We start from the raw sequence: 12472 nt of genomic DNA on the forward strand, positions 1-12472 counted from the left end.
TGAAAAAATTTCATAAGATTAAACAATGAAATCGACAGATGAAGGTGGTTTGCACGGTTTACACAAATGAGGGCGGTTTTCATATGATCACTCCTCTATATATATATGTATATATATATATATATATTATTATTAGAGGCCACATACTAGGGTTGTTGATTTTTTGTAGGATTCTATTTAGGCACTGTAGGGGTATGAAGGGGGGGTTGTATTGAGTCAATATATGTTATAGTATAACCAAATGAACGAACCATTTAAATGTTATTTGTATAATTTAGCTAGAGTCGACGACTTAACCGACTCTTTCTTTTTTATTTCATCTTCAAAATTTTCGATTGTTTCAAGATTTTTGCATTTTTTCCCTAAACATTTCTTTATAATGATTAACTAATTATTATTTGCAAAATCGTGGCTTCACAATCTTTGTACTAGCTTTATCTATCTTGGAAAAAGGGAGACGATTTCTCTAGCAGGTATGCTGCTCGCGTGACCAACAATGATAGATCTCTCACTTACGGAGGGGAGTTCTTGTTTGAGTAAAATCATAGTATCTTTTTATAATCGTCTTTGTGGCTCCTGCCGAAAGTTCTACAATATATGGTTTTCACTGTTCCGAGATGTGAGGTGCAGTGCAGTGCAGCTGCTGCACTTTTAAAGTGCATTAATCATGCAGTGAAGTGAATGTAGATTTTTTCTTTCCAAAAAATATTCGTAAGTCGGGGGGTCTTTTGAAAAATAGTTTGTATGACTGTTAAAGCAGAGGAAAGGTCTGCATATATCTGACCTCCGAAGGTAATGATATCCTAAATTTGTTTGATTTTAGTTTATGTGGGATCTCATGCTATAAATCATGTATGTGACAGTGATTCTACAATAATTTATGTTTGTGTCCTTGTGTACATGTGTTCAAGTAATAGTAGATTCTACAAGAATTTATTGTCTGTTACTTTAAGCAATCAGTACAACTAGCTATTATGTTCATCTTTATTATCTAGTGTTCCATCCTATATGCATCAAAGTCGTATCCAATGCATCTCCTACTTGAGTCATACAAACCAGATACGCAATACGATCTCTTTATTTCTAGTACCAGCTACTGTTTTACTACTAAAAATATGACCATATGTTAGAGTATCAGATAACACGATTATACATGACGCATATTATATTACTTATCAACGATCTTTATAAAATATTGATTTTATATTCTCTCTCCTCCAAAATAAATTTAAAAAAAATTGAATTATATTTTTAAATATTTAATTCCTTTATTTTGGAGAATCTTTTGGAGAGTTGGTTAAAGTAAGAAAAACGCTAAAATATTCGTTTTCTCTATTTTGGAAATTTTGTTGCAGATGTTTCAAAGAGTTATCTATTAAATATTTACAGGCAATACTCACCACCCTCACTTACCTTATCAGGTACTATTTTTTATCATCAAAATTAGTGGTGAACACGGGTGGGGTTGGGGGAGAAAACACATAACCCGATTGGTTTTCAGGTTTGATTTTGACATGTAGCTCCCGAATATCAAAATCGGGTGTGTGGGATTTTCGAGCTTTGAGCCACGTTGCCTTTCAGGTTTGATCGAATCGGGTTTCAGGTTGATGCCATATTTTTTGCTCTTTTGTCCCAACATTAATAGAACTCCTTCCTTTGCACCCAAATTTTAAAAATCCAAATTCCAGTCGACGTCTTCAATTAGGTTCTAGGAAAAAAAAATACATAAAAATTAGAAAAATATTAATAAAATAGCTTATTCGGGTTTTGGACGGGTTCGGATTATGGAGATGGAACCCTACCCGAACCAAGTAACACGTCAAAAAATTGGATTTCAGAGATCGGGTTAGTTCAGGTTATGTGGGTCGGGGGTTTTCGGGTTTGGTTGGGTTTTGCTCACCCCTTATTTTAATAGAACGTTTGTAAACGTCTCTTACCCAGTAAACATTAATCGTATAAGAGTCGTACCTCTCACTTACAAGTAAAATTCTTGTTTCTTGTCATACCCACCCAGTAACGTAAATGACACTCGATAAACATTTGGTAAACGACTCATAATTCTTACCATCATATTTGATCGTAGACATGGTAACAATGCCTGGTGGTAGCAGAAAATGAATCGACATAGGAGCACATAGGGTCCTAAAAAGGTTCACAGTTGTGACACATGACACCGTTAGTGCCTTACTAAATCCGCGGAACAAATGTCAATGCCTGGATCAAGAATTGCAACATTTTTAATTAAATTGCAAAACCTGCAGATTGATAAATAGTTTATGGACCATTTTTGTCATTCACTTTTCTGTTCTAAAACATATAATAAATTATTACAGTTTTAAATACTTGACTAGCTAATAGAGAGATGACCCTATTTATGAATCTTACGACGTTATGTAACATTTGTGAAAGTCAAATCGTTACATTTAATACATGGGTTCGATGGGATGGACTAAGTAGGGGAAACTACCAAGGATCCCTACGTAGGTCTAATGCATATAATTATTATGGAGGATAGGGGTTACTGTATGGCCTCTATATAGATGACACTGTATACGTGCAATCCTACATGATGATGGTACTTATAGTGATCAGAATCACAACAAAATATGTGAATGTTCATTTAATAAATATGTAAATGATTTGCAAGTAAAAGAAGTCTGTACAATTTTTTGCAAGAGTTGGAGAATCTTCTATGAGTAAGACACTGTATACATATATAAATCGTCTGTGAGGAAGGTCGAAAGCGTGATGGTCAAAAGGGTGAGGAGGTGAGGCATGTCAAGGAGAATGCCTAATAAACAGTCGAGGCGCGACATTGAGACGTTGATAGTTAATAAGTATATGACTTCATATATATGTTATCGAGGGCAACATATTAGGGTTGTTGATTTCTCGTAGGATTCTATTAGGCACTGTAGTGGCTATGAAGGTGGGCATGGGCAGTTAGTCAATAGATGTCGTAGATATAAACAAATGAAGAAATCATTTAATTGTTATGTGTGCGTTTTTAGCTAGAGTCGACGACTAAACTGACTCTTTTCTTTTTATTTAATTTTCAAAACTTTCTCTTGTTTCAAGAATTTTTTTTATTCTACAAGTTTTTTTTATTAATATGGATATCCAACCCGTTAGTCGGCTCGCATAGCGGGTTGGATATCCAGGTTAATAATATATATATATATATATATATATATATATAATCATAGATATTATCATCTTCATTATTTTAATTTTAGAGAAATACATGAAACAGTTTCATTAATGTTAGAGAAATACATGAAACAGTTTCATTAAGTATTATATGAAACAATTTCACAACCATATATGAAACAACTTCATCAAAAAAGTATTATATGAAACAATTTCACAAGATTAAACAATTTCATGAAAAAATTTCATAAGATTAAACAATGAAATCGACAGATGAAGGTGGTTTGCACGGTTTACACAAATGAGGGCGGTTTTCATATGATCACTCCTCTATATATATATATATTCAACTTTATTGTCTAGTGCTCCATCCTCTATGCATCAAGGTCGTATCCAGTGCATCTCCTACCCGAGTCATATAAGTCGCACACGCAATCTGATCACTTCAGTTCTAATACCAACTAGTGTTTTACTGTAAAAATATGACTACATATTTGAATATCCAATAACACGATCATACATGCCATGTATTGTATTATATGCATGAGGTACATCAATTGTTAGAGGGAGTCAAATGTGTGTGTGTATACTTATATATATATATATATATATATATATCTCTTCATCAACAAGCAAGGGTCACACGAATGTTGTGTTGCACGATGTTAATGGCCACACTTATATTTATGTCGTAACCACATTTAATCAGTACACAACCAAGTACTATTACAACACTACACTATAATTGCACATAAAAGCTTTTAAGATTAAAGAGGACAACAAACTTTATGATCACATTTGTCCTTGTGTTGTCCAGGTTTACTTTTTAGCTAAAATGGCTATCCAAAAATAAAATTATCTACACAAGGACATAACAACTAAGGTATTGCAATGGCATAACAAGCATGATTCACACAAGTGCAAACACAGCAACACACTGAAGGGTCATTCACGCAGTGATACCTTGGATATCGGTAGAATATAGTCTTCTAAAAGGTCAAAGGTTCAGACCTCACGTAAGGTGAGAAGTATATATAAGTTTTTGTTGTATATAAATATTATATACTTAAAAAAAGATAGCAACATAAAGTGAAGAGAAGCAAAATGCCCAACAACTGATGTCGTTAGCAACAACCCATAACATAAATATGGTTCATGATGTTGCACAGTGGAATTTAGTTGTGGAGTAAATTCATCAATGGGCCTATCGATAAGTAAATAATATACTTTCACATAAACTTGTACACACAGCCCAGACTTTGAACAGTAATTTGAATTTTAATCGATGTTGAAAGTGGAACATTTTTTTTTGGTAATAACAGGTGTCCGCCTGTCCAGATCATCTTGCTTGTAAACTCGATTAATCATATGTGCCTTAAAGATAACAGACATAAAACCCCAGTGGCCATGGGGAGACTTGAACTGACGAAATATGGGGAGAGCTAATAGACAGAATAACCAAAGTAACAGTAAAACAAATCATAACAAGATTTTAACCTCACCCCTAAGTTAGTAACAGTGTATGAGAGCGTTCGTCAATAGCCGAACTGTCGCCCCTTCCTCGAGTGATAGCCCTATACTTTGCCTTTTGCCAAGTAAGAAAGCCTTTTCAAGCACCTTTTTTTCCATATAGCAACCACATCCATTAATTTATTTATTCTGTAAAAAAACGAATAATCACAGACACGAAGAAATTGAACAAATAAAGGTAACACGGATAACCATGGAAAAGAGATGATTAATATCAAGTTATATTGTATTATTAGTTAAGGTTTGACAAATGCGTTCCAGATGGGGTTTGAACGATCTAGGTGTAGTTATTGATGACGTGAATACCAAATTGTAGTAGAAAATCTCATCTACTATAAGCTCGAATCCAGAAGCTGCCAAAGTCGTTGTGGCCATGAAGGTTCACCTGCGATGACTCTAATCGCTTCGATGCATAAAAACTGACCAAAAACTCAAAATTACCCAAAAAAAATATTACGTAAATAAAATTAACCGAAAATATAAAAAATGAGTAGAATATAGAAAATTAGAGCATTTTCCCGTAAGAGAATTCTATAAATATATAATTTTAACTTTATAAAAATGTAAATAAAAAAGTTTCCGCCTCATTGCACATGAACAGAATATAAGGAAATAAGCCAAGCGAAGGGAGAAATCGTTTATATATCTCTCTCAAACCTCCGTTGGTTCGCTTCTAACCCTAGCTAGGGTTTTCATCGTCCACATCCACCTATCAGTTTCGATTCAAGATATTTATTGTTTGATTTCTTTGTCTCTGTTCTTGAATCCAAGCTTCGTGTCGGAATCCTTGAAGAGACATGTACGGATCCAGGGGGTAAGTTCTCTGAACAATATTTCTCGTTTTTGTTATACGGATTAATTTAGTTGCGCTTATGTGTTGGGTTTTTTGATCTACTATCGTGGGTTACCGCATAGGATTGTTTGCAATTTTTCGCAATCGTTTGTTGCTCCACAATTATTTTGTTTATCGATTTTTGTTGTTTTTTGGGTATCCAAGAAGGTGGAGAATTCTATTGTTCTGTTGATTTCGTTTCCATAAATTTGGAATTCAGAATAAAATTTTGAAAATTAAGGATTGATATTCGAGGACTTAATCTGGTTTTTGCACTTTTTGTCTATCTGGTAGTCTGTCAAATCTTTTGCTTATTCATGATGACAAAAAGTTGTTAGTAGGAACATACTTGGGAAAAGTAATATCCAACCTCGTTTAAAAGTTACGACCTAGAAGAACCTGATATCACATCAAAATGAAGTAAGTTATGTGTCCAGAAGGTCTAAAGGCATTGAATTGGTTAGCAGATTGATTCTTGGTTTCTAGCATCTAAATTCCTAATAGACTGACGGGCTTAGGGCAGCAAGTTCTTGGGGAAAAAAATCCCATTTCTTCTTGGTGTATTTGTTGTTGACCGGTTTTAGCCAGCGACTAAAATAGTGAGGCATGACAGTGATTACATTTTAAAGGAGGGGAGAACAAATAGGAAGAAGATGAGAGAAGAGGTGGATATTTTCATCCAACAAAATCATGAAAAGAATCTGCCATCACCCCTACCATATATTTCTCCTTCAATTCTTTCCACAAAACCCCACTCTTTCTCTCTCTTCTCTAACCAATTCAGTTGAACAAAGACAAAAGAGAACGACAAGTACAAATCAGGAACGCAGACTAATCAGCTACTGTTAGCTCCTGTATTACTTTTCATCCAGTTTTGAGTTATAACTTATAACATGCTGGTTACTTTTGGTTCTTGCACTTAAAAGGGTAATCAACATGTTGTCCAGGTCTAACTATAAAATTGTATTAGATATACTATGAATGATCAGTTATGATGTACTTAGAGCTAGCATACTAGATAGAATGATGATCAAAACTTGAACAGAAGAATTGAAACCTGATATTTGGTATAATAAGGAAATATGTGGGGTTGCTTTAAAAATGGGCCGATTGGTTATGATCATAGGAGCTCAGTTTGCCATTGGGGTTCTTCATACCAGGACATCTTTGGCATGTGCAAGCTTTATTACATTTTTATTTGGAGAAAACTGGTTGCTACTTCTTCATTGTATCTTGGGCTCTTTGTCTTAGGATTAATAGGCTCTATTTCTCAATGGGGTAGGGAAGGGATATAATCCAGCGATAGAGTGTCACATTGACTTGGTGGAAGTCATATTTTTGAGTCTGTTTACTTCTATAGATAATTGGTGTAAATGCAGTGTATATTGAACATCCTGTGCCACTTATCAAATTCTGTAGGGTGATACTTCTGTTTCTTTTCTTCCCATTAATACATACAGGTGGTTTGAGAAAATTAGTGTACATTCCTGACTAACTATTTCAGTAGTAATAGAAGCGATCTTCTTTACAGGCGCCTACCACCCCTAATTGATGGGATTATAAGAAGAAGAAAACTGGTTATTCTCTTGAGCCTATTTTCTTTGATTGATCCTGCTCTATCCAATTCCGGAATGGATCATGAAAGATTTTGTATAATTCCTGTGGATGTCTATTTGCCGGGATGTCCACCTAAACCAGAAGCAATTGTAGATGCTATAACAAAACTTCGTAAGAAAATATCTCGAGAAATCTATGGATTCCTATGGAGCATTCAGGAACAAGCAGATTCAAGGGGTTTTGAAAGCGCCCCATCTACATMTATGTCAGCAGCATCAACCGGGCATTTTTGATCGCCTAGCCATTCGTGCGTGCAGGCAGGTATGCTATTTGGTTGCATGCTGTCTACTTCGCGAGCCTTCATTGCCCCGTTCTGTAACTTACCTTCTTTTGCTCGTCCCCCCTAAGACCGTCGTACGCATAAAACCTCTCAACCTCTAATAATTCGCAAGACTTTCACCAGCAAGGGGTGAAAGAGAAGAGCAGGGGGTGGTAGGCTTAGTAGGGCTCTAACCTACAATATCACCGTTATGGGCAGCTCAAAAGTATAAATAAGTCTTTCGCTGTGACTAAGGATAGACAGGACTCTCGGTTCGTCTGAGCCTGAGTCGAAGTAGAAGGCTTAGGTTCTTATGTGATCCAATATTTGAGGCCGGGTGGCCTTGCCCCACAGAATCTTTCTGTGGTGTGCTCCGTTTATTATTCTTTCGCCTGCGCATACCTTTTCTTGTTCCATCCAGAAGGTAACGAGCAAGAATGCCTATAGATAGCGTGCAATTTGTAGGCCTCCCTCAAGAGAACCAGTCCAGACAAAATCGGGCTTGAAGCTCTCACCTTACCAACGAGCCGACAGCTGATGACTGGAAAGCGCCATGGTATAATACCATTTCTGGTAATTCAACCACTGGCATACTTTTTGAGTAGGGCGCTGGAGGTCCCATTCCTCATATTAGATGGTGTTCGAGACTGCTTCCGCTACTTATTATGTGCTCCAATCCTTTATAGTCGAGCAGTTTTTGGCCACCCACGACCTTGGCTTTTTAGAGAATTCCTCTCCTGTCTCGTAGGTTCGAGTCCTACTTGAAAAGCTTCCCTGGACTTTTTTGACATTTGAATAACCCAGTGACCTACCAATTGTAAAAGTAGGATTTTGGGCATTTCTCGAACAAAGAAGACGACTATAGATCGAATTCGCTTTATAGTGATAGATCTGTCACTTACGGAGGGAGTTCTGTTATGAGCGAGCTTTTGTAAAAACTTAAGCTTGTAATATAGCTACACCTAATTCCTGAAGCGATCAAATACTTCTCGGGCAACTTAGAAGTCTGTGGAGTAGAAATCAACTCTGGTGTGATAGTGTAGATTTCCATTTAACGTTTGTTTAATGTCATCGTTAAACTAAAAGGTCAGTAAAAGCACAAACTATTTGAGCATCTCGAAGTTGCATCAGTTGGCATTCCTCTCAACCATGATGCATAATGTATTATTTATGTTTGATTTTATCAACAAACTTGGAGTGACCAGGGTCATGGATAATTGATATTGTTGTTTAACTTTTTCTTCTTAGTTAATTAGCTATACTATAGTTGTTTGTATAAGCAATACGGCACACCTTAGTTTGATTAATCATCTTGCTACATTTATCACATTGGAGTTGAACTATGTCAGAATTTGTTATATTAGAACATAAGTATCAACCGATTCTGATCGGCCATGATGATTTTTGTTCTTTGAGGTCTTGTGCAACATAAGGTTATTCAGTTGTGATTGGAAGGTCAAGGGTTTAAGTTACGGAAACAACCACTTTGCAAAATGCAAGAGAATCTGTGTGTGAAGTCTTCACTCAACTCTTGCAAAGCCAAGGACTTTGGTGCACCAAGGTTGTCTTTTTAGGCTTGGAGCAATGATAAACAGTTATGGTATTATTGTTGATTACCTTATGTTATACCCGGTGTTTGATTAAAAGTTGATATTCTGATGATCAAGCCAAACACAGTCAGTATATGTCACTCGGAAGTAGGGGCTTGGGGGAGGGGGTAGGATGTACGTAGACCTTTTCTTTACCTCAATGACTAGAGAGACTATTTCTGTGAAGATCCCTGGCTTGAGAAAATGTTTTGGGTAGACAAAAGCAAGTTTAGAAGCTTTGGTGAAGTCCTTTCAAGTATATGTAAATTTGAGTGTGCCAAAACAAAGTAGAATAGGCAGTAATGCTCAACTTGAAATATCTGTAAAATGCACCTTCTTAATTGCTCATCGCCTACACCCATACAACGTAGCTGGTCTGATGATCATCCTATAGAATTACTGAATTTTATTTTTCTAGGAGAAGTAATGCTTAGGATAACCTTCTTTTGGTACAATTTGGAATAAATCTTGAAGTGAAAGAAATTAAAGGGAAATTCATGCATTGTACGGCATCATGGATGGTTTTGTACTTGGTGATATGAAGTACTTAAAGTTGTACTAGCCTACTAGGGGCTTCTACAAGATGGTTCTCTATTTTGATGATGGCTTTCACCTGGTGTACGTCCATGTCTTAATTTATTTGTAACATATACAAAACAGAGGTCTGTGCATATGATGTGATTAGTTATATATATATACATACATATATATATATCATTGTCTGTGCTGTTGCTTGCAATGTGCATGCTTATATGCTCTTATTTCGATGAAATTGTTAAATCTGGAGGATCAAATTACCATATGTATGATATTTGCTTATCGAGGGCTAAATTTTTGACATTGTTTTTCAAAATTTGTAAGGTAATAACAAAGCTAGTTATAGGAAAAACATGGGTTGGGTTTGGTTTTATTAACAAGGTTGAGTGGGGACTTTTTTTTTCCTTGGGTATGAATAATTGAAGGGCAATGTATGGGAGCGGGGGGTTATCGGATGGGTACGAGATCGGCTCAAAGAGACCAAGAATGATGGAATCCAATCCCTACTTCGCAGTGAGCAGCGGTTCAGGCGGCTACCATCCGTACGACTACACCGGTGGATTCCAGCCTTCAACATTTCCCGTGGTCCGTCTTAGAGGCCTGCCATTCAACTGCACAGATGTTGATATCTTCAAGTTTTTTTCTGGACTGGAGATCGTGGACGTGCTGATGGTCAACCAGAGTGGCCGGTTTTCTGGAGAAGCGTTTGTGGTATTCACGCGATCAATGCAGGCTGAACTCGCCCTCCAAAAAGACCGCCAGAACATGGGCCGGAGGTACGTGGAAGTGTTCAAGTGCAAGAAGCAGGATTACTATCATGCTGTGGCGGCTGAGGTGAAATACGAAGGGATCTTTGATAACGATTACCATGGAAGCCCGCCACCATCTGCTCGATCTAAAAGATTTCAAGATAAGACTCAACTGGAGTACACTGAGATCCTGAAGCTAAGAGGGCTCCCATTTTCCGTCAAGAAATCAGAGATTCTCGAGTTCTTCAAAGACTTTAAGGTTGCGGATGGGAAAGTACACATTGGTTGCAGGCCAGATGGGAAAGCGACAGGGGAGGCATATGTGGAGTTTGAATCAGCCGATGAAGCGAAGCAAGCCATGTCGAAAGACAAGATGATGATCGGGTCACGCTATGTGGAGCTGTTCCCTTCGACTCCAGATGAAGCGAGGCGAGCCGAGTCTAGATCTAGGCAGTAACAAGAAGTTTGTTTGTGGTTTCTGTGGGCTTCACATTGGTATTCCTTCCAGATTTTGCAAATGTGATATTATTATCATCTTTTTTTGGTTTTGTTGACTATGTTCATCAGTCAGACATTGATGATTAGATCTTCACATGTTATGGTATTTGCCAGAACATCAGACTTATTTTCATTATAATGTTTTTGCTTAGTTTTTGATATATTGTTTAGTTCGTGTTTGTAGTTTACTTGAATCATTCATTCTCAGCATCGTCACGTAATAACTCGAGAGATTTGTAGATCTTTATAAATGTAAAGTTAGTGGGTTATCGGTAACTATTTTTCACCGGAGTTCATTAATTTTTTAATGGGAAAATTGCATCAAAATGGAACCAACTTTCACTTGATGCCTATTTTGGGAAACCAATTTTTAAAATCGTCATTTAAGGATTTATATCAAATTTTTTGTTTATTTAAGAATCTGATTAACTTGCTTTGCTAAGCAGGTAACAATAATAAGCAACTGTAAATTTGTAATTGCAAGCTCTTTTTTGAATGATGGTATGGTAAGACCATCCACATGGGGGTTTCAAATGGACTTGCAAATACAATTTTGTCAGAATGATCCATACCATGTAGGAAAGCAATTTTGTCAGAATGATCTATGCCATGTAGGAAAGCAATTTTGTCAGAATGATCCATGCCATGTAGGAAAGCAATTGCAAATTTTGCAATTCATATTGAAAGCCACGTGGCCATCAACTCCTCTCCAAATTCTTTTTTTTTTTTTCTGATTATTTAAATAAATTAATTTTTATAATATTAATATATTTATTAATTACATTAATTATTTATATGAAAATATTCTATGCATGTATATATGTTATTTAAAAAAAATATAAATATAATATAACTAAATTAATTTAAACATTAAATTTTATAATTACATAAAATTATAATMTAATATATAAAATTACATATAACTAACATAAAACAYGCACGACTAACAAAACAACACAAATAAAATTACATGTTTATTCGTCTAAAAGTTGATTAAAAAATAATTAGAATGTATATATAATCTACATGTTATTAATTAAAAAATAATTAGAATGTATATATAAATAATTAATAAATGTTGTAGTGGGAACCACTTTTGAAAGTGTAGGTGAATTGCAGGTGTGTAGGTGGTAATTGCAAAAGCTGACGTGACACAGTTGAAAGTGTTGTAGGTGAATTGCAGGTGTATGGAAGATAATTGCAAAAGCTGATGTGACACAATTAAAAGTGTAAATGGATTGCAGAGATGTAGATGATCTAACTATCCATCAACAAATGGTACCATGCCATTTATGTATTGTTGGTATAAAATAATGATACATATTTTTTTAAAATACCACATTGTTTAACAAACTTTTTTATTTAAGGTGAACATTATTTTTGGGATTTTCTTGAATTCAATCCTTAGAATTCATTTAATATAAATTTAAAATCGCAAATGAGAGGTATTTGGGTATAAGCTAGCTTAATTTTTGGATAATGTTTGGATGACCGTAATTTAGCTTATTGAAACGCTACTCCACTTGGAGTAGTGTTTTGGGAGCTTATTGAGACTTTTTTCGATTATAAATCTTATTAATATTAATTATTATTTGTTGCTATTAATAATAACATTAATTAATTATTATTACCATATTAATTAATATTAACTATTAATTAATTTTAATTATAAGTTATACAATGTACATTAATATTATATATTTACAATAAT

The 12472-nt window shown here is 35.3% G+C and overlaps 1 protein-coding gene across 2 annotated transcripts; it reads left to right on the forward strand.

Annotated features, from left to right (window-relative positions):
* Nucleotides 1-5266: 5266 nt before the first annotated feature.
* Nucleotides 5267-10949, forward strand: LOC112509179 (heterogeneous nuclear ribonucleoprotein F). 2 transcript variants are annotated; one of them, XM_025114038.1, is made up of 2 exons: nucleotides 5267-5494; nucleotides 9940-10949. In XM_025114038.1, exons 1-2 carry the CDS (start codon nucleotides 5478-5480, stop codon nucleotides 10718-10720), a joined length of 798 nt encoding a protein of 265 aa, XP_024969806.1. In that variant the 5' UTR covers nucleotides 5267-5477; the 3' UTR covers nucleotides 10721-10949. The 2 variants fall into 2 exon arrangements, with proteins under 2 accessions (XP_024969806.1, XP_024969811.1); XM_025114043.1 differs by having other exon boundaries at nucleotides 5282-5494; nucleotides 10029-10949.
* The last annotated feature ends 1523 nt before the right edge of the window (nucleotides 10950-12472 follow it).

This window comes from Cynara cardunculus (genome assembly GCF_001531365.2).
Source record: "Cynara cardunculus var. scolymus isolate 2C chromosome LG 1, CcrdV1, whole genome shotgun sequence".
Classification (NCBI taxonomy): Eukaryota; Viridiplantae; Streptophyta; class Magnoliopsida; order Asterales; family Asteraceae; genus Cynara; species Cynara cardunculus.